The sequence below is a fragment of the Kogia breviceps genome, chromosome 19 (assembly GCF_026419965.1).
Source record: "Kogia breviceps isolate mKogBre1 chromosome 19, mKogBre1 haplotype 1, whole genome shotgun sequence".
Taxonomy (NCBI): Eukaryota; Metazoa; Chordata; class Mammalia; order Artiodactyla; family Physeteridae; genus Kogia; species Kogia breviceps.
In genome coordinates, this window is record NC_081328.1 from 16,206,030 (window position 1) to 16,232,409 (window position 26,380).

Below are 26,380 nucleotides of genomic sequence, written 5' to 3' on the forward strand. Positions count from 1 at the left end.
CAAATATTTGAAGAGATAATGGTAAGACATTTTCCAAAACTGATGAAGGATATCAACCCATAGATTCAAGTAGTTTAGCAAACCCCAAGCAAGATAAATACAAAGAAAAATACACTTTCTAAATACACTCAGACGTATCTTAAATGATCTGTTGAAAACTAGAGACAAACTCTTAAAAGCAACCAGATGGAAAAAAAATAAGACATGTTACTTTCAAAGAAACTAATAGAACTGATGGCTGAATTTTGAACACAACAGTGGAAACTGGGAAATAATGGAATGACATTTTTTAAGTGTTGAACAAAAAAAACCTGTCAAGTTAGAATTCTGTTCCCAGCAGAAATATCCTTCAGAAATAAGGGTAAAATAAAGACATTTTTAGACAAACAAAAGCTGAGAGAATTAATCACCAGCAGACCTGCTCTGTAAGACTTACTAAAGGAAGTTGTTTAGGCAGAGGGGAAACATGTAAAGTGGAAGGATAAAACTATAGGAAATAATGAAGAGCACCCAATTGGGTGTAAAATTAGTAAATATACACCCAATATGAATAAATATACAAAAACAGTGCCTCCCCCCCCATGTTCTTAGGAACTTTTTAGGAAACTTTATTTTAGGAATTTCATTTTTTATTATTATAGAAATTCTAGAATAGGATTTCTACAGTTTCTAGAATGATAGAAATTCTACAGTTTTATTAAGGCAGACTTGCCATAGAGTAAATAAATAAACTGCATATATTTAAAATGTACAATTTGATGACTTTTCCTATATTTTTAAGCCTGTGTTAACACTACAATCAAGATAATGAATATATATATCACATGCAAAAGTTTCCTCCAGCCCCCATAATCCATTCTGTACCTCCATCCCATTTCTGGGCACCTGCTGAGCTGTTTTTCTCAATATGTATTCATTCACCTGTTGGTAGACACTTGGGTTGCTCCAGTTTTTAGCTACTGCAAATGAAGTTGTCCTGAAGATTCATGTATATGACTTTGTGTGGACGTATACGTTCATTTCTCTTGAGTAAATACAAAGGAGTAGAATGGCTGGGTCATACGGTGGGTGTATATTTAACTTTTTAATAAGCTTCCAATCATTGTTTTCCAAAGTGATTATGTCATTTTGCAGGAGTATATGAGGATTCCAGTTGTTCCACATCCTTGCCAACATTTATTTGCTTAAAAAAATTTTTTTTTGACTAAAAGTTTTTAAAATTATAGCCATCCAGTGGGTGGGAAATGGTATATCATTCTGGTTTTGATTTGCATTTCCCTAATGACTAATGAGCATCTTTTCATGCACTTAATTTACCATCTGAATATTTTCTTTGATGAAATGTATATTTGAATCTTTTGCCCATTTTTTAAAAATTGGGATTTTTTAATATTGAATTTTTGAGAGCTTATAATATATGCTGAATACAAGTCTTTTACAAGATATGTGATTTGCAAATATTTTTTCCCAGTTTCTGGCTTGTTTTGTTTCTTTGCTTTTGTTTTCTTCTCAAAGTCTTGAAAGCAGATGTTCTTAATTTTGCTGAAGTCCAAATTATCAGTTTTTCTTAAAAAAAAAAAAAAAGAGGATCATGTTATTGATGGTATATCTAAGAAACCTTTGTCTAACGCGAGGTCACAAAGATTTTTCTCCTATGTTTTCTTCTAGAAATCTTGTTTTAGATTTTACACTTAGGTCTATGACTCTTTTTTTTTGGCGGTATGTGGGCCTCTCACTGTTGTGGCCTCTCCCGTTGCGGAGCACAGGCTCCGGATGCGCAGGCTCAGCGGCCATGGCTCACGGGCCTAGCCGCTCCGTGGCATGTGGGAATCTTCCTGGACTGGGGCACGAACCCGTGTCCCCTGCATCGGCAGGCGGACTCTAGACCACTGCGCAACCAGGGAAGCCCTATGACTCATTTTTAGTTAATTTTTGTACTTAGTGTGCTTCTATATGCCTATTTTGTCTTGCCAATCGACAGTCTTGATTATTGTAGCTTTATAGTCATTTGAAATCAGGTATTGTAAATACTTCAAGTTTGTTGTTCTTTCTCAAGATTAAGTTAGTGTAGCTATTTTGCAGAGAGGAAGAATCAAGTCCTTTGTCCTTCCTACAGTCTTTTTTTTTTTTTTTTTAAAGTATTTATTTATTTATTTATTTGGCAGCACCGGGTCTTAGTTGCGGCATGCAGGATCTTTTAGTTGTGGCATGTGGGCTTTTAGTTGTGGCATGTGGAATCTAGTTCCCTGACCAAGAATCGAATCCGGGCCCTCTGCCTTGGGAGCTCAGAGTCTTAACCCCTGGACCACCACGGAAGTCCCACCTTCTCCAGTCTTGACAGGATTTCTTTAGCGTCCCCTTGGCAGAGGCTTAACAAGGAGCCAGCTAGCAAAGGGCAATGTAGTTTGCGCAGTAGCCCAGCCATCAGAAAACAAGGCAGAGAAGGATAGGTGTGAAGATGAGAGGCAGCAACTTAGCAGTTGGCATAGTGCACTCCTTTGGCTACTCAGCAGCCATCCGTGCCTTTATATAGATATTTGATCTTGTGTACAGAAGACAAACACTATGCTTTTGCTTAAGAAGATGGAAGTCTTCTTTATAAAAATGAAGATGTCCTGGGACTTCCCTGGTGGCACAGTGGTTAAGAGTCCACCTGCCAATTCAGGGGACACAGGTTTGATCCCTAGTCTGGGAAGATCCCACATGCTGCAGAGCAGCTAAGCCCGTGTGCCACAACTACTGAGCCTGTGCTCTTGAGCCTATGAACCACAACTACTGAAGCCCGCACACCTAGAGCCCGTGCTCAGCAATAAGAGAAGCCACCGCAATGAGAGGCCCGTGCACCACAACGAAGAGTAGTCCCCACTCGCTGCAACGAGAGAAAGCCTATGTGCAGCAACGAAGACCCTACACAGCCAAAAATAAAATAAATTAATAAAAAAAAATTGAAGATATCCTACCTTCTTCCCCAAATGGGAAGCAAGTCCCAATATTCATTGTATTCATATTTGGGTGACATTCACACACTATCCATTTTTAGGCTGTGTTAATTATGTCTTAAATTCATAGTCACATCTGAATATCATGCTACTTAAAGACTAATTTGTAAAGTTAACCTTTACTAATAAAATTTGTATAACATATTGAGAAGGAGAAGAGAGAAGAAATTGGTTTATACAGTCATGCAAAATCTTCTGTAGTACGCAAAGAAGAATATGTGTGTAACTGCTGTAGTCTTTGCTTTTGTTACCTAGTTGAGTGATTGTAAATTCATCCTTATAACTACTCTCTTCTACTGCTCATTCCATGTTTCCTTTGCCCTCATTCAGGGCCTCAGCTGGCGGGGTAACCCAAACCTTCATTAGTGAAGAATATGTGTCCTCGCATATTCTTCACAACATCCTCATGTATTCTTCACACATTGCTTTGTGCGTGTGTATTTTCCATTAACTTTTACTATTACACACGTATAAGAGATATTTCAGAATCCTTGGGGTTCCAGGCAGAGTCCTCCCCTGTCCTTATTTAGCAGTAGTCCTTTATCTCCTAGGTAACCCAGATGAATTACAACAGCTAGTAGAATGACCCTCTTCTTTGCCTCTTCATGATGATTCCAAGTTTATTTTGATCGTTAGCTTTCTTTTTTTATGAATGAAATTCTCTTTCATTCAGCCTGATAGTAACAAATGGCCATTAGTGCAGAAGCTTGGGCTTCTGGCTTGAACTAAATAGTAAGCTAAGCACAGTGGCAGGTTCTTGAGCTCTGTTATTTGAAAAGCCTCTCCTTCCCTGGAATAAATAAAATAAATAAATAAAATAAATAAAATAAATAAATAAAATTTATTTATTTATTCATTCATTCATTCATTTATAGCTGTGTTGGGTCTTCGTTGCTGCGTGGGCTTTCTCTAGTTGCAGTGAGTGGGGGCCACTCTTCGTGGCGGTGCATGGGCTTCTCATTGCGGTGGCTTCTCTTGCTGTGGAACATGGGCTCTAGGCACACGGGCTTCAATAGTTGTGGCACGCAGGCTCAGTAGTTGTGGCTCGCAGGCTCTAGAGTGTAGGCTCAGTAGTTGTGGTGCATGGGCTTAGTTGCTCTGCGGCATGTGGGATCTTCCTGGACCAGGGCTCGAACCCGTGTCCCCTGCATTGGCAGGTGGATTCTTAACCACTGCGCCACCAGGGAAGTCCTTAGGATCATTTTAAATGTCATGTTAAAACCGGCAAACAGAATTTTTGCCGTTCAAAAAATCTTTTCTCAGCCTCAGGAAAGAGGTGAAGCCCGGTTTGGACTCTTCAGTGACTGTTCTGACTTTTCTTCTGCAATTTTAAATTTATTAAAATTTACAATTTGTGAATTGTATGAGAATATTTTGTTACTATGTTCTTAAAAATTTGAATGCCAGAGGTAAAAACCGTAAACATTTAGTGGGTGTATTTGGATGTCTGTTTTCATTTTTAACATCAACTGCATTATTTCTTCACATAACTAGAAAAACAGGATGATTCGGAAGTTTGGTTGATGGCTTTAAAAAAACTGTATTAGAAAAATAATTTTCACAATTGAACATAATTTAAATACTAGATAAAATGATGATCTGGAGGCAGATTGTTTTGGTAGGTAAATACTACATTGGAATTCTGGGGCTGCCAATGCTACCTATTTACTTTTAGAAGTTTGAATAATTTAAAACTTACAGAAAAGTTGCAACAGTAGTATAAAACATCCCATATATTCTTTACCCAGATTTACTAGCTGTTTATATTTTGCTCTTTGTTTTACGTTTAATATTTATTCTCTCTTTCTCTCTGTCCATGTGTCTGTGCATGGGTGTGTATATAATATAAACACACACATATATTCATTTGTTGCATGTGGAGGAGGCATTTGACAGTAAGTTGTAGGCATCATGTTCCTTTATTCCTAAATACTTCAGTACATCTTAATAAGTAAGGACTTCTCTTACTTAACTACAGTACAATTACTGAAGTCAGGAAATTTAACTTTGATAACAATACTGTTCTCTGTAATACACGGTCCATACTCAAAGTTTGTCAGTAACAAATTCCCAAATAATTCACATACTTTAAAAATCTATTTTGTTTTTACCAGTTTCCTGTGTTTCCTGATTTTTGAAGTGGTATTTTTTTTTTTTTTTTCTTCTTTCACCCTTGGGTTTCAGATGTGAGATTAATCAATATTCAGTACTGTAGACTCTACAGAAATTGCATACTGTGCTTTTCATTCTTAGGCATATGTAACGTAAGTCCAAGTAGGTATGCTAGGCTCCAACTCTTAAGCATATTTTGGGTAGTATTTTTGGAAGATGATTTTATTTAAATTTTTTGGAAAAATTTTGAAAATTTAAACAAATATGGCTATTATTGAATAGAATGCAGAATTTGCATCTCTTTTTAAGGTAAAGCATGAGACATCAAAGAAGTAATTTACCTCCCAATAATTGAGAATAAGAATCAGACCAAATTTGCTTGAGGTAGAGGAAGTATCTCCCATTAAGATTAGGCTTCTGAAGCCTAGGCACTTGGCTATTTAAAACAAAAAAATTAATGTTTGGAGTTCCTTGAGCAATAATTTGAGGGAAAAAATTACAATTTAAAAATAAAAATAAAGCATAGTAATTATTTATTAAATGATGTTTTAGTTATAGCTCACTCACCCAGAGTGTTTCTTGATTTTCAGACGTTTTCCTGGTGTTCTTCCGGTTGGTAATTTCTATCGTAAGTGTTTTGTGGCCAGTGAATATGGTTTGTATGATACCAGTACTTTCAAATTTGAAGTTAGCTTTATGAGCTTGAGCATTGTATTAGTTATTTATTGCTATGTAACAGATTCCCCCAAATATAGCAATATTGGACCAGAAACATTTTTTATCTCATAACATTTCTGTGTGTTAGAAATCCAGTAGCAGCTTAGCTAGGTGTTTCTGGCTCAGTCTTTTATGAGGTTCCAGTCAAGCTCTTGGCTGGGCTGCAGTCATCTGAAGGCTTGACTGGGCCTGGAAGATTTAATTCCAACCTGATCATTTACACAGCTTTTGGCTGGAGGCCTCAGTTTTTTGCTAGCTGGTTCTTTTTTCTTTTTTGACATTAAAAAAAAAATTCAAACAGAAAGTCACAAAAATTATAATCATCCTCATCAGTTCACTCAGTCCCATGTGATTAATTTTTTTATCTTGATCTTTTGTTAGCACTTTTATGAACTCTTCAGTTTTCCATTAGAGTTCTGAAAATGCTTATTCATTCAGTTCAGCAGTGTAGTCAGTTACCAGAAACCTGTACTTGTCAGAGTCTTTTCCTTGAATTCCTTGAAGATGAAACCCTTTTATAGGAACATTTTTGCAAAAGCATCAGAGTACACCCAGAACTGTCTGTAAATGACAAAAGACTTAAAAATGACCACAGTTAAAGATTTCATGAAAGTTCATAATAATGCAATTGGCAAGGAAATTTAGTTATTTCTTAGATATACATTTTAAAGTAATAACTAGAATTATGACTTAATATACAAGAACATATAAGGCTTTTAGGAGTTTCATATAATGTCTGAAACATTTATATTAACACATTTCCATACAAATAAGCCAAAGAAAGTTTAGTATAATTTTTTTTTTGAATTTTATTTTATTTATTTTTTTATACAGCAGGTTCTTATTAGTCATCAGTTTTATACACATCAGTGTACACATGTCAATCCCAATCGCCCAATTCAGCACACTACCATCCCCACTGCCCCCTGCGGTGTTTCCCCCTTGGTGTCCATACGTTTGTTCTCTACATCTCTATCTCAACTTCTGCCCTGCAAACCGGTTCATCTGTACCATTTTTCTAGGTTCCACATACATGCGTTAATATATGATATTTGTTTTCCTCTTTCTGACTTACTTCACTCTGTATGACAGTCTCTAGAGCCATCCACGTCTCAACAAATGACCCATTTTCGTTCCTTTTTATGGCTGAGTGATATTCCATTGTATATATGTACCACATCTTCTTTATCCATTCGTCTGTCAATGGGCATTTAGGTTGCTTCCATGAGCTGGCTATTGTCAATAGTGCTTCAGTGAACATTGGGGTGCATCTGTCTTTTTGAATTATGGTTTTCTCTGGGTATATGCCTAGTAGTGGGATTGCTGGATCATATGGTAATTCTATTTTTAGTTTTTTAAGGAACCTCCATACTGTTCTCCATAGTGGCTGTATCAATTTACATTCCCACCAGCAGTGCAAGAGGGTTCCCTTTTCGCCATACCCTCTCCAGCATTTGTTGTTTGTAAATTTTCTGATGATGCCCATTCTAACTGGTGTGAGGTGATACCTTGTAGTTTTGATTTGCATTTCTCTAATAATCAGTGATGTTGAGCAGCTTTTCATATGCTTCTTGGCCATCTGTATGTCTTTGGAGAAATGTCTACTTAGTTCTTGTGCCCATTTTTGGATTGGGTTGTTTGTTTCTTTTTTTTTTTTTTTTTTTGTGGTACGCGGGCCTCTCACTGTCGTGGCCTCTCCCGTTGTGGAGCACAGGCTCCAGTACGCGCAGGCTCAGTGGCCACGGCTCAAGAGCCCAGCCGCTCCACGGCATGTGGGATCTTCCTGGACCAGGGCACGAACCCGTGTCCCCTGCATTGGCAGGCGGACTCTCAACCACTGCGCCACCAGGGAAGCCCTGTTTGTTTCTTTAATATTGAGCTGCATGAGCTGTGTATCTATTTTGGAGATTAATCCTTTGTCCGTTGATTCGTTTGCAAATATTTTCTCCCATTCTGAGGGTTGTCTTTTTGTCTTGTTTATGGTTTCCTTTGCTGTGCAAAAGCTTTTAAGTTTCATTAGGTCCCATTTGTTTATTTTTGTTTTTATTTCCGTTACTCTAGGAGGTGGATCAAAAAAGATCTTGCTGTGATTGATGTCAAAGAGTGTTCTTCCTATGTTTTTCTCTAAGAGTTTTATAGTATCTGGTCTTACATTTAGGTCTCGAATCCATTTTGAGGTTTTTTTGTGTGTATGGTGTTAGGGAGTGTTCTAATTTCATTCTTTTACATGTAGCTGTCCAGTTTTCCCAGCACCACTTATTGAAGAGGCTGTCTTTTCTCCATTGTATATCTTTGCCTCCTTTGTCATAGATTAGTTGACCATATGTGTGTGGGTTTATCTCTGGGCTTTCTATCTTGTTCCCTGTGTTTCTGTTTCTGTGCCAGTACCATATTGTCTTGATTACTGTAGTTTTGTAGTATAGTCTGAAGTCGGGGAGTCTGAGTCCTCCAGCTCCATTTTTATCCCTCAAGGCTGCTTTGACTATTTGGGGTCTTTTGTGTCTCTATACAGATTTTAAGATTTTTTGTTCTAGTTCTGTAAAAAATGCCATTGGTAATTTGATAGGGATTGCATTGAATCTGTAGATTGCTTTGGGTAGTATAGTCCTTTTCACAATATTGATTCTTCCAATCCAAGAACACGGTATATCTCTCCATCTGTTGGTATCATCTTTAATTCCTTTCATCAGTGTCTTACAGTTTTCTGCATACAGGTCTTTTGTCTCCCTAGGTAGGTTTATTCCTAGGTATTTTATTCTTTTTGTTGCAATGTGAAATGGGAGTGTTTTCTTAATGTCCCTCAGATTTTTCATCATTAGTGTATAGGAATGCAAAAGGTTTCTGTACATTAATTTTGTATCCTGCAACTTTACCAATTTTGTTGATTAGCTCTAGTAGTTTCTGGTGGTATTTTTAGGATTCTCTATGTATAGTATCATGTCATGTGCAACAGTGACAGTTTTACTTTGTCTTTTCCAATTTGTATTCCTTTTATTTCTTTATCTTCTCTGATTGCTGTGGCTAGGACTTCCAAAACTATGTTGAATAATAGTGGTGAGAGTGGACATCCTTGTTCCTGATCTTAGAGGAAATGCTTTTAGTTTTTCACCATTGAGAATGATGTTTGCTGTGGGTTTGTCGTATATGGGCTTTATTATGTTGAGGTAGGTTCCCTCTATGCCCACTTTCTGGAGAGTTCTTATCATAAATGGGTGTTGAATTTTGTCAGAAGCTTTTTCTGCATCTATTGAGATGATCATATGGTTTTTATTCTTCAGTTTGTTAATATGGTGTTTCACATTGATTGATTTGCATATATTGAAGAATCCTTGCATCTCTGGGATAAATCCCACTTGATCATGGTGTATGATCCTTTTAATGTGTTGTTGGATTCTGTTTGCTAGTATTTTGTTGCAGATTTTTACATCTATATTCATCAGTGATATTGGTCTTTAATTTTCTTTTTTTTGTGGTATCTTTGTCTGGTTTTGGTATCAGGGTGATGGTGGCCTCATAGAATGAGTATGGGAGTGTTCCTTCCTCTGCAGTTTTTTGGAAGAGTTTGAGAAGGATGGATGTTAGTGCTTCTCTAAATGTTTGGTAGAATTCACCTGTGAAGCCATCTGGTCCTGGACTTTTGTTTGTTGGAAGATTTTTAATCACAGTTTCAATTTCATTACTTGTGACTGGTCTGTTCATATTTTGTATTTCTTCAGGGTTCAGTCTTGGAAGGTTATACTTTGCTAAGAATTTGTCCATTTCTTCCAGGTTGTCCATTTCATTGGCATAGAGTTGCTTGTAGTAGTCTCTTAGGATGCTTTGTATTTCTGCGGTGTCTGTTGTAACTTTTTTCATTTCTAATTTCATTGATTTGAGTCCTCTCCCTCTTTTTCTTGATGAGCCTGGCCAATAGTTTATCAATTTTGCTTATCCTCTCAAAGAACCAGCTTTTAGTTTTATTGATCTTTGCAATTATTTTCTTTGTTTCTATTTCATTTATTTCTGCTCTGATCTTTATAATTTCTTTCCTTCTGCTAACTTTGGGTTTTGTTTGTTCTTCTTTCTCTAGTTCCTGTAGTTATAAGGTTAGATTGTTTATTTGAGATTTTTCTTGTTTCTTGAGGTAGGCTTGTATAGCTATAAACTTCCCTTTTAGAACTGCTTTTGCTGCATCCCATAGGTTTTGGATCGTCGTGTATTCATTGTCATTTTTCTCTAGGTATTTTTTGATTTCCTCTTTGATTTCTTCCGTCATCCCTTGGTTATTTAGTAACGTATTGTTTAGCCTCCATGTGTTTGTGTTTTTTACATTTTTCTCCCTGTAATTCATTTCTAATCTCATAGCGTTGTGGTCAGAAAAGATGCTTGGTATGATTTCAATTTTCTTAAATTTACTGAGGCTTGATTTGAGACCCAAGATGTGATCTATCCTGGAGAATGTTCCGTGCGCACTTGAGAAGAAAGTGTAATCTGCTGTTTTTGGATGGAATGTCCTGTAAATATCAATTAAATCTATCTGGTCTATTGTGTCATTTAAAGCTTCTGTTTCCATATGTATTTTCATTTTGGATGATCTGTCCATTGGTGTAAGTGAGGTGTTAAAGTCCCCCACTATTATTGTGTTACTGTCGACTTCCTCTTTTATAGCTGTTAGCAGTTGCCTTATGTATTGAGGTGCTCCTATGTTGGGTGCATATATAATTGTCATATCTTCTTCCTGGATTGATCCCTTGTTCATTATGTAGTGTCCTTGTCTCTGTAACGTTCTTTATTTTAAAGTCTATTTTATCTGATATAAGTATTGCTACTCCAGCTTTCTTTTGATTTCCATTTGCATGGAATATCTTTTTCCATCCCCTCACTTTCAGTCTGTATGTGTCCCTAGGTCTGAAGTGGATCTCTTTTAGACAGCATTTATATGGGTCTTGTTTTTGTTTCCATTCAGTGATCCTGTGTCTTTTGGTTGGAGCATTTAATCCATTCATGTTTAAGGTAATTATCGATATGTATGTTCCTATTACCATTTTCTTAATTGTTTTTTTTTTTTTTTGTGGTATGTGGGCCTCTCACTGTTGTGGCCTCTCATGTTGCGGACTCTGGATGTGCAGGCCCAGCGGCCATGGCTCACGGGCCCAGCCGCTCCGTGGCATGTGGGATCTTCCTGGACTGGGGCACGAACCTGTGTCCCTTGCATCGGCAGGCGGACTCTCAACCACTGCGCCACCAGGGAAGCCCTTCAGTTTGTTTTTGTAGGTCCTTTTCTTCTCTTATGTTTCCCACTAGAGAAGTTCCTTTAGCATTTGTTGTTTGGTGTTGCTGGTTTGGTGGTGCTGAATTCTCTTAGCTTTTGCTTGTCTGTAAAGGTTTTGATTTCTCCATCAAATCTGAATGAGTTCCTTGCTGGGTAGAGTACTCTTGGTTGTAGGTTCTTCCCTTTCATCACTTTAAATATGTCATGCCACTCCCTTCTGGCTTGTAGAGTTTCTGCTGAGAAATCAGCTGTTAATCTTATTGGAGTTCCCTTGTATGTTATTTGTTGTTTTTCCCTTGCTGCTTCCAATAATTTTTCTTTGTTTTTAATTTTTGCCAATTTGATTACTATGTGTCTTGGCATGTTTCTCCTTGGGTTTTTCCTGTATGGGACTCGCTGTGCTTCCTGGTTTTGGGTGACTATTTCCTTTCCCATGTTAGGAAAGTTTTTGACTATAATTTCTTCAAATATTTTCTCGGGTCCATTCTGTCTCTATTCTCTTTCTGGGACCCCTAAAATGCGAATGTTGTTGCGTTTAATGTTGCCCCAGAGGTCTCTTAGGCTGTCTTCACTTCTTTTCATTCTTTTTTCTTTATTCTGTTCTGCAGCAGTGAATTCCACCATTCTGTCTTCCAGGTTACTTATCCGTTCTTCTGCCTCAGTTATTCTGCTATTGATTCCTTCTAGTGTATTTTTAATTTCAGTTATTGTATTGTTCATCTCTGTTTGTTTGTTGTTTAATTCTTCTAGGTTTTTGTTAAACATTTCTTGCATCTTCTCGATCTTTGCCTCCATTCTTTTTCTGAGGTTCTGGATCATCTTCACTATCGTTATTCTGAATTCTTTTTCTGGAAGGATGCCTATCTCCACTTCATTTAGTTGTTTTTGTGGTGTTTTATCTTGTTCTTTCATCTGGTACATAGCCCTCTGCCTTTTCACCTTGTTTATATTACTGTGAATGTGGTTTTTGTTCCACAGGCTGCAGGATTGTAGTTCTTCTTGCTTCTCTGCTAGGTGGTTCTTTTGCAGAGGGTCTCTTTGTAACTTACTTGTAGATGCGTCAGGTGTGTGTGTGTGAATTATTAAAGTAGAGATTTAAAAATGGTATCTTCCAGATGGTTTGAATCTTGTGTCATTATGTACTGATCCTCTTTATTTCCAGTGCTTTTTGCTTTCATTTGCTCTAGTTTTCTTTTGTTTTATATTTGGTTGGTAGATCTTTTTCCATTCTTTGACCAGTAATCTTTCTGTGTCCTTATGTTAGTCCATCTCTTACAATCAATCTGAATTTTTTTCCTTGTAAGTGGAGAGTTTGTCCCATTGATATTCATTGTGGTTACCTATATATTTGGATTCACTTCTGACATTTTATTATATGCCTTTTATTTGTCCAACTTTTTTTTTTTTTTTTCCCTGAATCTCAGACTTTCTTTCTGGGTTCATTTCTCTTCTGCTTGAAGCATATTTTTTAGAATTTCCTTTGATGGGAATCTGTTGTGGTAATTGATATTTTCCTTTCATTCAGTGTCTTCCATTGTCAGTGTCTTTATTCCTCCTTATTAATGAATGGTAGTTTTACTGGGAAGATAGAATTCTAGGGATTTGTTTTTCTCTCAATATGTTAAAGGTACCATTTAACTATCTTTTTGAGGTCTACCATTGCTGATGAGAATTTAGCCATAATTATCATTACCTTATGGGTGATATTTTCTCTCTGGCTGTTTTTTAGCTTTGTTCTTTGTTGCTCTGCAGTTTCACTGAAATGTTTGTAGATGTGTGGATTTCTTTTTATTTATTATGGTTCGGATTTTTGGACTTCCTGGAGCTGAGGATTGTCATTGTATAAAGTTCTAAAAAATTTAAGCCATTACCTCTCCCCCCGCCCCCGCAGTTGACCTTGACCTTCTTTGTTTTCTTAGAGCAGTGTTAGGTTTACAGCAAAGTTGAGAGAAAGATACAGAGATTTCCCATATACCTCCTTTCCCCGTACACGCATAATCTCCCCCATCATCAACATCACTCACTAGAATGGCACATCTTTTTAAATTAATTAGTTAATTAATTTTTGGCTGCGTTGGGTCTTTGTTGCTGCGTGTGGGCTTCTCATTGCAGTGGCTTCTCGTTGCGGAGCACGGGCTGTAGGCATGTGGGCTTCAGTAGTTGTGGCATGCAGGCTCAGTAGTTGCGGTGCATGGGCTTAGTTGATCTGTAGCATGTGGGATCTTCCTGGACAAGGGCTCGAAACCATGTCCCCTGCATTGGCAGGTGGATTCTTAACCACTTTGCCACCAGGGAGGTCCCAGAATGGTACATTTTTTTACCAATGATGAACCCGCGTCAATACATCATAATCACCTAACGTCCAAACTTTACCTTAGGGTTTGCTCTTGGTGTTGTATGTTCTATGGGTTTAGACAAATCTATACTGACATCTCCATTATTATAATACTACGCAGAGTATTTTCCCTGTCCCAGAAATCCTCTGCTCTGCCTATTCATCGCCTCAACTTCACCTTGGCAACCGCTGATCTTTTTATTGTCTCATAGTTTTGCTTTTTTCATAATGTCCTAGAGTTGGACTCTTACAGTATGTAGCCTTTTCAGATATGCTTCTTTCACTTAATATCATACTTTTAAGTTCCCTTGTTTTTTCATGGCTTGATAGTTCATTTCTTCTTAGTGCTGATTAACATTCCATGGTCTTGAGGTAACTATAGTTTATTAATCCATTCACCTACTGAAGGACATATTGGTTGCTTCCACGTTTAGCAGTTATGTACCTAGCTGCTGTGAACCTCCACAGCAGATTTCTGTGTGGACATATGTTTTCAACTCTTTTGGGTAAATACCAAGGAGCATGATTGCTGGATCATATGGAAAGTCATTACCTTTTCAAATATTGCCTCTTATCTATTATCTCTATTAATCTCCTTCTGGGACTACCATTAGATGTTTATAATGTTGTTTGAGGCTGAGCCAGCTAGTGTACTGTGATTAAGTTTAATTTCTTATACAATGTTTTGTGCCTCTTCAAGTTGGTAACTGCCTCATTTTTTTTCCCATTTGCTTTGTTTTTGGTTTACCTGTTGTTAATTGTTCGTATTATTAACATGCTTTCAGTACTGTTTTTCACACAGGGTCAAGCCTATTAATCTATCCATTGAAATTGTTTTCCCAGAGGAGTTCTTCCCGTTCTCCTGTTTAAAGATGGCTCCTTGTTAGGCCAGGTGTGTAGCTATCAGCCCGAGGTTCTCCCTTCATTGTCATTTTGGAAATTCCAATTGCTTGGATCCTGTGTTGATTTCCCTGTTTTTTGGATCCCATTAGTTTGTAGCACATCCTCCACAGCTTGCTGAACAAAAAGGTACAGAAGAGATAAATTTTGAGACCCTGAATGTTTGAGAATATTTTTATTCTACCTTTTTGTTATTTGATAATTTGTCTGGGTATTAAGCTCTAGAAAGCAAATTTTTCTCAGAATTTTGAAAGCATTTCTTCATTGTCTTCTAGTTTATCACTGAAATTATTGCTAAATCTAATGATATTCTGGTTCCTACAATGTTGTGAGCAGCTTCTTTTTAAGTTTTTTCTTTTGTAGAAGCCCTTGGGACTTTTTCCTTTGTCCTTGCTATTGTGCAGTTCAGTAATAACAGTGGTCCCCAACCTTTCTGGCACCAGGGACCGGTTTCGTGGACAACAGTTTTTCCTCGGACGGTGGTGGGGGGATGGTTCAAGCGGTAATGCGAGCTATGGGGAGCAGCAGATGAAGCTTTCGCTTGCTTGCCTGCTGCTCACCTCGTGCTGTGCGGCTCAGTTCCTAACAGGCCTCGGACCGGTAGCAGTCTGCAGCCTGGGGGTTGGGGACCCCTGAGTAACAACATACTTGGGTACTTAATGGGTCTTTTTCAGTTTGGAGACTCATATTCTTCAGATCTGAGATATTTCTTGTATTATTTCTTTGGTAATTTCTTCCTTCTGTGTTCTTTTTTTCCTCTGCCTTTTTTTTTCCCACACTTTGGAATTGATTCATCATGTGATTTTTAAAACTGTATTCCTCTTATAGTGTTTTCTTTGGTTCTTTTTCTGGGAGAGGGTCTTGACTTTATCTTTCAACTCTTTAATTTTTTATTTTATCCATTTGTGCAGAGTTAACATAGCAGACCTGAGACTGTTACCCTTAGAAAGGTCTGCTTGCAAGGTTGCCCCTTGGCTGGTGTCTGGGACCTTGGATTTTGGAAGGGTTCCCACCATTCCTCAATAAGAGTGGTTCACTGTGCTTAAACTGTTCAAACATGATTTATGCTGAACACCTGCTTTCCATCTGGGTGTCTGTAACTTTGGTATGGCTAGGCAGAAGGTACTTCCAATAAAAACCCTGAGCAGGGACTTCCCCGGTGGTCCAGTGGTAAAGAATCCGCCTTACAGTGCAGGGGATCCCTGGACAGGGAACTAAGATCCCACAAGCTGCAGGGCAACTAAGCTCACGTGCCACAACTACTAAGCTCTTGTGCCTCAACTAGAGAGGTTGCATGCTGCAGACTACAGAGCCCACATGCTCTAGAGCTCATGTGCCACAGCTACAGAGCCCATGCACCCTGGAGCCTGCACACCACAACTAAAGAAGAAGAGAAAAACCTGCTTTCTGTTATTCAATGGATGATATGTTTTATCATTGTTTTTATGCTCAAATTATTCCAGATATGGCCAGTGAGAGCCCCCTTAGTCTGACTTCTGTGTCCTTTTGACATGTCTCCATCATTCTTTGAGCATTTCCTTTTGTTCTGACATAACAAAATGTTCCAGACTTCTCTGGATCTTCCTTGTGTTTCAGAGCTGGAATCATCAGCTGTTTCTCTAAGGAGCCCTGGTTCCTTTTAGAGGAGAATGGTTTGTAAAAACCAAGATATAGGGGCTAGGTAGACTCATTACTACTGAGTTGTCCTTGTTTCTAAGTCTTCTTAGTGGACAGAGTTAGGGCATAGACCTAGTCTTATCCACACATTCCAGGTATGTGTGTGTGTATACATGTTTATATCAATATTAATTTACATATCTATATATTGAAAGCTCTGTGTTTACACTGCCTCTAATTTTATTTCAACATGAGGGTCTTTTGTAGTTTTCTCCCTTTCTTTATTTGTAACTTCTTTCTCTGACAGTAAGAAACCTGGCTGTCATTATTCTTAACATATTTACTTCTTTGATTATTCTCCCTTCATGTAACCAATCTCCCATCACTGTCATTCCCTGTCACCACTTGCTCCCAAGTGCAGATGCCCTCCTCACTCTGCTTGGGCTCCAACGCCCCAGATTTTTGAACCGCCACCCCCACCTTATGTGGGTGACCTCCTTGCCTTGCTCAAGCTCATATTCCTTACCCTGTGCTGCTTCCCTATGTGGACATCCCTCTCACCCTGTTCTGTGCCAGAACACCCTCTCCCTCGTCCTGCAAATGCCCAACACAGTCCAACTCCCCTGGCTGGGCCCCACTCTCTTGTCTCTTAGTCTCACTCAGGCTTTGAAACCCAGCTTTGGGCTATCCTACTAATGGACGCCCTCCTTATCCCATTTCAGCTCTGACACCCCGTGTGGCCTGCTCTCCCATGTAGATACCCTTCTCACCCTGCTTAGATTCTAATACCCCATGCCTGGCTACCCTCTCAATGGGAGTCTTTCCTTACTCCATTCATGATCTGACACCTTTTGCTGGGCTGCCTTCCACATGTGGACACCCTCTTCGCCCTGTTCATGCTCCATTTCTTCTACACAAATGCCTTACTCATCCTGCTCCAACTCCTACATCTCCCTGAAACACACACGGATGCCTACCTTGCTCTACCCCTCTTAATGGCTTTTGTACTGGGTTATTTACTGAAGGGAAGGGAGAGGAAGGGAAAGGAAGAGCCCGTATATTTTATGGGAACAATGTGATCCAAGTTTATGTTTGACAGAAACAAATCTTCTCCTGCCGTGGTAGATATCTGGAGACAATGGAAAGGACATTTGGGAATCTGCTTGTGAAATTTCATTAGTATTTGGGACTACTGGTATAAATAGGTTCTTTATTTGTGAATCAGAGACTTCTATATATGGAAAAACTTGGGTAGTTGGTAAGTTCAGAATAGTAGGAAGGGAATAAACTAAAAGCAAGAAGTGTTTAGGGAAGGATGATGTTTGAATTCACTTCTTGATAAAATTGGTTTGGCTCTATGTAATCTCCTTGACTACAAGGGTCCATATAGTCTTACAGTGTCCATTAAAAAACAACAACAGTTAATTCTTTAATAACCTGTTTTATGAACTCGGTATTAAATTTCAGAATGTTATTACAGTATTTTCCTACCTTTAATCATTTATGTACTATTAGTTTAGCCATATTCTGTGTCCTTTACTTAGCTTAACTTTAAGTTGGCTTACCTTTTTCACTTAGCCTTGTCAAAGGAATAGTATTTTTGTAATCATAGTGCTAATTATATATTTTTTGTATCACATTAAAATGAATGTAAAACTTAAAAATTTTAAAGTTCGTTAGGTGCCATATGAAGTCATATTACAACCCACTGGTGCATAGTCCACTTTGGGAAATGTGTTAATATAACCAGTATAAATATTTGATACATTTTCTTGATCTGTGTTTGTTACTTGGTATCTAGAGCCTATTTGTCTTTTTTCTTTTTTTGGTAGCATGATTTTTTCTAGGTGTCTTTTCCCCCAGTATGATTTTTTTTTTTTGCGGTACGCGGGCCTCTCACTGTTGTGGCCTCTCCCGCTGCGGAGCACAGGCTCCGGACGTGCAGGCTCAGCGGCCATGGCTCACGGGCCCAGACGCTCCGCGGCACGTGGGATCTTCCCGGACCGGGGCACGAACCCGTGTCCCCTGCATCGGCAGGCGGACTCTCAACCACTGCGCCACCAGGGAAGCCCTGATTTTTTTCTTAGCTTTTTTTCTCATTTAGATGAAGACTTATATTAAGTGAATTTTAATGTCATTCCCAACCCCATCACGGTCTGAGGGCCTTTTAGAAATCGGTTAAAATGTACACAGAGACAAAGATTTTAGCCTATGACCTTTTCAAGAATTTTCTGAGTGCAACTAGGAACAAATTATCCATTGTTCACAGTGCTTTGCTCAATGTTATGCCTTCTCTTGCTAAATCCACTTGTTGAAATCTTCTATCTTAAGTAGCTAACAGTTTAATACAGATCATATTAAAAGGTTATTTTTCTTCCTGTAGTTTAGGCCCCTTACATTTCTGCAGTAATATCCAAAGTTTTATATAAGGTAGCATGAAGTGTTCAAAAGGAGTTTTTTTCCCAATTGGGAAAGTAACACATGCTAGTTGACAGTAAGAGAAACTCATAAAAGTAAAAGAGAGGAAAAAAATTAACTCATTTTTACCTCTCAAATACAATTATCTTAAAAAATATTTTTTAAAAAATATACCCACTCCAAGCATAGTCATTTCTTTATTATGAGTTCCAGTAGGATTTAACTTTATTTTGGAAAACTGTAGAGTCACAAAAATGGTTTCATTTTATTTTTCACTTTTAAATTTATTAGTGAAATGAGCACATTTTCATATATTTATTGACTACTCATCTTCTGTGAATTGCTTCATATTTCTTTAGTTTTTGCATTAAATAGTCTTATTAATATATAATGTAACCTGGGACTTCGCTGGTGTCATAGTGGTTGAGAATCTGCCTGCCAATGCAGGGGACACGGGTTTGAGCCCTGGTCCTGGAGGATCCCACGTGCTGCGGATCAACTGGGCCCGTGCGCCACAACTACTGAGCCTGTGCTCTAGAGCCTGTGAGCCACAACTGCGGAGCCCACGTGCCACAACTGCTGAAGCCCGTGCTCCTCAACAGGAGAAGCCACCAAAATGAGAAGACCGCGCATCGCAGCGAAGAGTGGCCCCCGCTCACTGCAACTAGAGGGAGCCCACGTGCAGTAACAAAGACCCAACACAGCCATAAATAAATAAACAAATAAACAGATAAATAAATACAGTATAACCTTATACTATATTAGTATGTAAACCTTTTGGCTGCTAGTTGTTGCACATTCTTTTACTTCCTGTTACTTGTCTTTTTCTTTGTCAGTAGTGTCTTGTTTTTTTAAAGCAGGATTAAAGCGTTTTTATGTAGGTAAATATATTGGTGTTTTTTTGTTAATGGCTTCTGGATTTTGTCTTGTTTAGGAAAATCTATCCTACCCAAATATTATGAGATTATTCTTCAGTATTTTTCCTAATAGTTTTATGACTGTTTTTCCTTTTTTACATTAGGTTCTTAATCTCTCTCTCTTACACGCATACACACGCATGTATTTTAAAATGATCTGTTGACAAATCATTCTTTTACCTCTGATTTGAAATATTAACTTTATCATGTGAACTATCTATGTACATACTAATATCTGCTCTATGACTATAATTAGTTTATCCTTATATTGGTTTTGTTATAAAGCTTAACATTGAATAGAATGTTTAAGTACTTGATAATGCAAGTCTCCTCTGGTTCTTCTTTTTCAGAAAGTTATTTGGTATTCTCACAAATTTTTCCTTTCAGGTGAACTTCAGAATCTATTTCCCATTTTAAATAAGCCCCACATCTTCCAAATCCATTATAATATCTTCTCACTACTTCTCCTCTACTTTTTTTTTTTTTTTTTTAGGGACATACTTTTAAAAAAAAATTAATTAATTTGTTTTTGCCTGTATTGGGTCTTCGTTGCTGCGCGTGGGCTTTCTCTAGTTGCAGCAAGCAGGGGCTGCTCTTCGTTGCAGTGTGCGGGCTTCTCATGGCAGTGGCTTCTCTTGTTGCAGAGCATGGGCTCTAGGCGCATGGACTTCAGTAGTTGTGGCACGTGGGCTCAGTAGTTGTGGCTTGAGGGCTCTAGAGCGCAGGCTCAGTAGTTGTGGCGCATGGACTTAGTTGCTCTGGCATGTGGGATCTTCCCGGACCAGGGCTCGAACCCGTGTCCCCTGAATGGGCAGGCGGATTCTTAACCACTGTGACAGCAGGGAAATCCCTCCTCTACTTTCATTAGCATAATTTAAGCTACTATTTTTCTCTTGCCTAGACTATCTTCTAACATACAGCAGCAAGAAGACTCTTTTATCAATTTTTTTTAAGATTTTTTTTTTTTGATGTGGACCATTTTTAAAGTCCTTATTGAATTCTGTTACAATATTGTTTGTTTTATGTTTTGGGTTTTTGGCCGCAAATCATGTGGGATCTTAGCTCCCCAACCAGGGATCGAACCCGCACCCTGTGCATTGTAAGGTGAAGTCTTAACCACTGGACTGCCAGGGAAGTCCCAAGGAGACTCTTAAAAATCGTAAATCTGATCATGTTGCTCCCTTGTTTACATCCCTTCAATATCTTCTTCCCCTCTCTTTTTCATTACCTATTACTGCATAACAAAGTACTCCAAAGCTTTTTAGCTTAAAATGGCCTGTTTATTTTGCTCACAATTTTGGGAGTCCAGAATTCATGACGGGTTCAACAGTGTTCCACAAGGTGTTGGCTGGGGTGGCTGGGGCTGGAGAATCCCTCCCAGTACAACTTCTTCAGTCACATGTCTGGCACCTCAGTGCTTCTTGGCCTCTGTCTCCACATGGCATCTCATTCTTCACAATCTCTCCATGTGCCGTGGACTTTTCACAGTATGGTGGTCTCAGAATAATCATACTTTTTATGTGCAGCTGGCTTCCAAGGAGGAGGGAAAGAAAAACTGTCAGACCAATTAAGGGTTATGCCTAGAACTGCCACAGTGTCCCTTCTGCTGTATTTGATTGGTCAGAACAGTCACAGAACCTGCCTAGTTGCAAGAAAATGGAAAAATAGACTCCTCTTTTTGATGTGGGAATGGCAAGATCTTATTACAGGAGAGCATGTGGGTTGAGAGATACCTGACTGTACTTGAAAAATATAATCTGCCACACCATCCAACTCAAAATAAATTCAAAGCTTTTAAAATGACCTACAAGGCTTTTCATGATCTGACCCATCCCTGCTTCTCTCTCTGACCTCATCCCCCGTATTTTCTTCTTTTGTCCCCTTTAGTTTAGCCACAATGGCCTCTTTGCTAGGCTTTGAATGTGCCACACTCATTCCAGCGTCAGATGTATTTTACCTGCCTCTGCTGCCTTGAATGTTCTTCTTTAGACCTTCGCATGGGTCTTCCCATTCTCTTCATTTAGGTCTCTCCTCAAATGTCAGCTCTTCCTGACCACCTTACCTGATAGAATCTTGGTCGCTTAGTACCCCTAATTTTGCTTTTTCTTCTACATAGATCTTAGGGCTGGTATGAGAGTCTGGGGGGCCTGCATATACTTTTCTTCCCTCTTTGTTTTCTGAACAAGTTGAGAAATAGAAGACCAAAGGTAAAGACCAAAATATATATGAAATATATAAATATTTGTGTGTATATGTATGTGTGTGTTCAGTGTGAAGTTGTGAAATTGGAGACCCAGTGGGCCTGCTATCTAAATCTCAGAATTAGGCAGGCTTACCCACCTAGTCTCAGGCAGTGTTGGTTACTCCCTTCTGCAGGGTGAGTCCCCTGATCAACTCTTGGAATGTTGATATAGAGGAAAATTCTTGTACTCTGTAACAAACCTGTTCCCAAGTAAAGAAGGGTAGAGCTGAGTTGTGTGTACCCATTTATTATTCTCATTTTTATCAATCTGACTGACTAAAGGAGGATGAAAGGAGGGGAATAAAGGAAGTGTCAGAGATGACTCTCAGATCTGAGAAACTTGGTGGATTGTGGTACTGTTTACTAAGATAGGAAACATGGTAGGAAGATTATAAATTAAATTTTAGAAACACTGATTTTGAAGTGCCTTGAGATACCCATGTGGAGATACCAAATAGGCATTTGGATGACACATTTGAACATACAGATTTGGTAGTTGTATTAGTTTTCTATTGCTATGTAACAAACTACCAGAAACATAGTGGCTTAAAACAATACAAAATTATTATCTCACAGTTTCTGTGGGTCAGGAATCTGGGCACTGGTTAGCTGGGTTCTCTGCTCAGGTTCTCACCAGGATGAAATCAGGGTATTGGCCAGGGCTATGATCTCATCTGAGGCTTGGGGTCCTCTTCCAAGCTCACTGTTTGTTGATAGAATTTAGGTCTTTACAGTTATAGGACTGAGGCCTTCAGCTCCAAGAGGCCTCTTACTGTTCCCTGCCATGTGACCTTTCCCACAGCATGGTAGTTTGCTTCTTCAAGGCCAACAAAGTATTTTTGGTGCTTCAGATTTCTTTTATGGCTTCCCTGGTTAGGACAGACTCATCTGAGATAATCTCCCTTTTAAGTCAACTGATTAGGGACCTTAATTGCATCCTCAGAGTCCCTTTTGCCATGTAATGTAACAGTCATGAAAGGGATATTCCTTCGTAGTTGCAAGTCCTTCTCACTCTTAAGGAAGAGAATTATACAGGGTGTTTCCACCAAGGATTGAGACTCTTGGGGCTTAGTCATTAGCAGTCATCATAGTAGTAATCAGTAGGATAGTCAGTGAATACAGAAGATTGCCCAAGAGAAGGGAGAACAGAAGAGAGATTAGGGGATAATTTCAGAATTATTGGTAACTTGAGGGTACATTTATTCATCTTTGTGTTTATAGCACCTACATTGCTATCTGGTACATAGCGGATATTCAATAAATGTTTGTTAGAATTCTTCCCTGATCTCAGATTTTGAAAAATTAATGTATAAATTTATATTATGTGTACTTTCCTTTAATGTATATAGTCTTTTTTCTTTTTTTGTGTGTGGTAAAACACACATAAAATTTACCATCTTAATCATTTTTAAATGTACAGTTCGGTGGCATTAAATACATTCACATTGTTGTGCAGCCATTACTACTATCCATCGCCATAATTTTTCATCTTATAAAACTGAAACTCTATACCTATTAATCAGTAATTCCACATTCTCCCTTCCCTTTAGCTCCTGTGAACCACCATTATACTTTCTGTCTTTTGATTTTGACTACCTTAGGTATCTTGTATAAGTGGAATCATACAGTATTTGTCTTTTTTGTGACTGGTTTAGTTCACTTAGCATAATGTCTTCAAGATTCATTCATGTTGTAGCATACTGGAGAATTCCTTTCCTTTTTAATACTGAATAATATTCTGTTGTATGTATATACCACATTTTGCTTATCCTTTCATCTGTCAGTGGACACTTGGGTTCCTTCCATGTTTTAGCTGTTATGAATAATACTGCTGTGAATGTGGGTATACACATATCTCTTTGAATCCTACTTTCACTCCTTTTGAGTATATACCCATAAGTGGAATTGCTTGATCATATGGTAATTCTGTTTTTAATTTTTTAGGGAAAATTTCATACTGTTTTCCACAGTGGCTGTACGATTTTATATTCCCATCAGCAGTGCACAAAGGTTCCAATTTCTCCACATCCTCACCAACACTTGTTGGTTTTCTGTGTGTGTGTGTGTGTGTGTGTGTGTGTGTGGATGGGTGTGTGTGTGTTTTGATATTAGCCATCCTAATGGGTTTTGATTTGCATTTCCCTAATGATTAGTGATGTTGAGCATCTTTTCATGTGCTTATTGGCCGTTTGTTTATCTTCTCTGGAGAAATAACTATTTGTTATTTTTGTCCATTTTTGAATCAGGTTGTTTTTGTTATTGTTGAGTTTTAGGAGCTCTCTATATAGTCTGGGTATTAATCTCTTACCAGATACATGATTTGCAAATATATTCTCCCATTTTGTGCTTTACCTTTTTGCTCTGTGGATAGTGTCTTTTTTTTCTTTTTTTGGCCTCACCGTGTGGCATGCGAGATCTTTAGTTCCCCAACCAGGTATCGAACCCCATGCTCCCTGCAGTGGAAGCATGGAGTCTTAACCACTGGACTGCCAGGGAAGTCCCTGGATAGTGTCTTTTGATGCACAAAATTTTAAAGTTTTCTTGAAGTCCAGTTTGTTTATTTTTTCCTTTGTAACCTGTACCTTTGTTGTCATATCCAAGATATCACTAACAAATTCAGTGTCATGAAGTGTCCTATGTTTTCTTGTAAGAGTTTAATTGTTTTAGGTCTAACATTTAGGTCCTTGATCCACTTTGAGTTACTTTTTGTATATGGTGTTAGGTAAGGGTCTAACTTCATTCCTTAGCGTGTGGATACCCAGTTTTCCCAGTACCATGTGTTGAAAAGACTTCTTTCTCCTTTAATTGGTCTTGGCACCCTTGTCAAAAATCATTTGACGATATACAAGAGGGTTTATTTCTGGGCTGTCTGTTCTGTTCCATTGGCCTACATCTGTGTTCATGCCAATACCATTGCTGGTTTTTTTTGTTTTTGTTTTTTGCGGTTCACGGGCCTCTCACTGCTGTGGCCTCTCGCATTGCGGAGCACAGGCTCCAGATGCACAGGCCCAGCGGCCATGGCTCACGGGCCCAGCCACTCTGTGGCATGTGGGATCCTCCTGAACCGGGGCACAAACCCGTGTCCCCTGCATCGGCAGGCGGACTCTCAACCACTGTGCCACCAGCGAAGCCCCTACCATGCTGTTTTGATGACTGTAACTTTCTAATAAGTTTTGAAATCAAGAAGTGTGAATCTTCCAAGATTGTTCATCTTTTTCAAGATTGTTTTGGCTATTCAGGGTCCCTTGAGATACATATGAATTTTAGAATGGGTTTTTCTATTTTTGCAAATATGTCTTTAGGATTTTTGATAGTGCATTGACTCTGTAGATCATTTTGTGTAGTATTGACAACTGAGATAATCATGTGGGGTTTTTTTCCCTTCATTTTGTTGATGTGGTGTGTCACATTGATCAGTTTTCAAATGTTGAATCATTTTTGCATTCCAGGAACAAATCCCACTTGGTCTTGTTGTATAATCAGTCCTTTTAATGTGATGCAGAATTCTGTTAGTACTTTGTTGAGGATTTTTGCATCAATGTTTATCAGGGATATTGGTCTATAATTTTCTTGTAGTGTCTTTGGCTTTGGTATCAGGGTTATGCTGGCCTTATAAAGTGAGTTAGAAGTGTTCTTTTAATTTTGGGGGAAAGCTTTAGAAGGGTTGGTATTAGTTTTTCTTTAAATGTTTGGTTGAATTCACTAGTAAAGTGATCAAGTACAGGACTTTTCTTTTTTGGGAGATTTTTTGATTACTGATTCAATCTCCTTAGTTGTTCTAGGTCTATTCAGGTTTTCTATTTTTTGGGGATTTAGTCTTGGTAAGTTTTGTGTTTCTAGGAATTTTTCCATTTTATCTAGGTTTTCCAATCTTTTTGGTATACAGTTGTTCAAGGTACTCTCTTTAAATCCTTTTTAGTTCTGTAGAATTGATAGTAATGTCACCACTTCCATTTCTGATTTTAGTGCTTTGAGTGTTCTCTCTTTTTTCTTGGTCCATTGAGCTAAAGGTTTGTCAATTTTGTTGATCTTTTTGAGGAACCAACTCTTGATTTCATTGATTTTCCTCTATTGTTTTTCTATTACTATTTCATTTATCTCTGCTCTCATCTTATTTCTTTCCTTCTCCTAGATTTGGGTTTCCTTTGTTCTTCTTTTTCTAGTTCCTTAAGTTGTAAAGTTAGGTTGTTGAGTTGAAAGTTCCCTTGTTTTTTTTTTTTTTTAGTTTCCTTGTTTTTAATGTAAGCATTTATAGCTATAAATTTCCCCCTTAGCACTGCTTTCACTGCATCCATAAGCTTTGGTTTGTTGTGTTTTCATTTTCATTCATCTCTAAGTATTTTCTAATGTCCCTTGTGAGTTCTTCTCTGAAACATTGGTTGCTTAAAAGTATAATGTTTAATTTCCACAGTTTTGTGAATTTTCCAGTTTTACTTTTGTTACTGATTTCCAACTTCATTCCATTGTGGTCAGAGAAGATACTTTGCATATCTATCTTTTAAAATCTATTGAGATGTTATTTGTGTCCTTACCTATGGTTTAACCTGTAAAATGTCCCATGTACACTTGAGAAGATTGTATATTCTATTGTTGGGTAGAGTGTTTTGTACATGTATATTAGGTCTAATTGTTTTATTGTGTTGTTTGAGTCTTCTATTTCCTGACTTCTCTTCTGTCTGGTTTTTTTCTCTGTTATTGTGAGTGGAATGTTGAAGTCTCCAACTATTATTGTAGAACTCTCTGTTTCTCCCTTCAATTTTGTCAGTTTTTGCTTCATGTGATTTTTTTTTTTTAATTGAGACCATGTCACATATGAAGTTTTTTTTAAAAAAATAATTAATTAATTTTGGGGTGTGTTGGGTCTTTGTTGCT

General features: G+C 38.1%; 1 protein-coding gene across 13 annotated transcripts in view; it reads left to right on the top strand.

Moving 5' to 3' along the window:
* Positions 1 to 26,380, top strand: part of NF1 (neurofibromin 1) — a 245,207-nt gene that overhangs the window by 15,573 nt on the left and 203,254 nt on the right. For 7 of the 13 annotated variants that reach the window (XM_067021107.1, XM_067021110.1, XM_067021112.1 and 4 more), the window contains exon 2: positions 5,702 to 5,739. The exons of the other annotated variants lie outside the window; for them this stretch is intronic. In XM_067021107.1, coding sequence (XP_066877208.1) covers positions 5,702 to 5,739 — 38 coding nt within the window. The remainder of the gene's footprint in view (positions 1 to 5,701; positions 5,740 to 26,380) is intronic. 13 annotated transcript variants of the gene reach the window in all.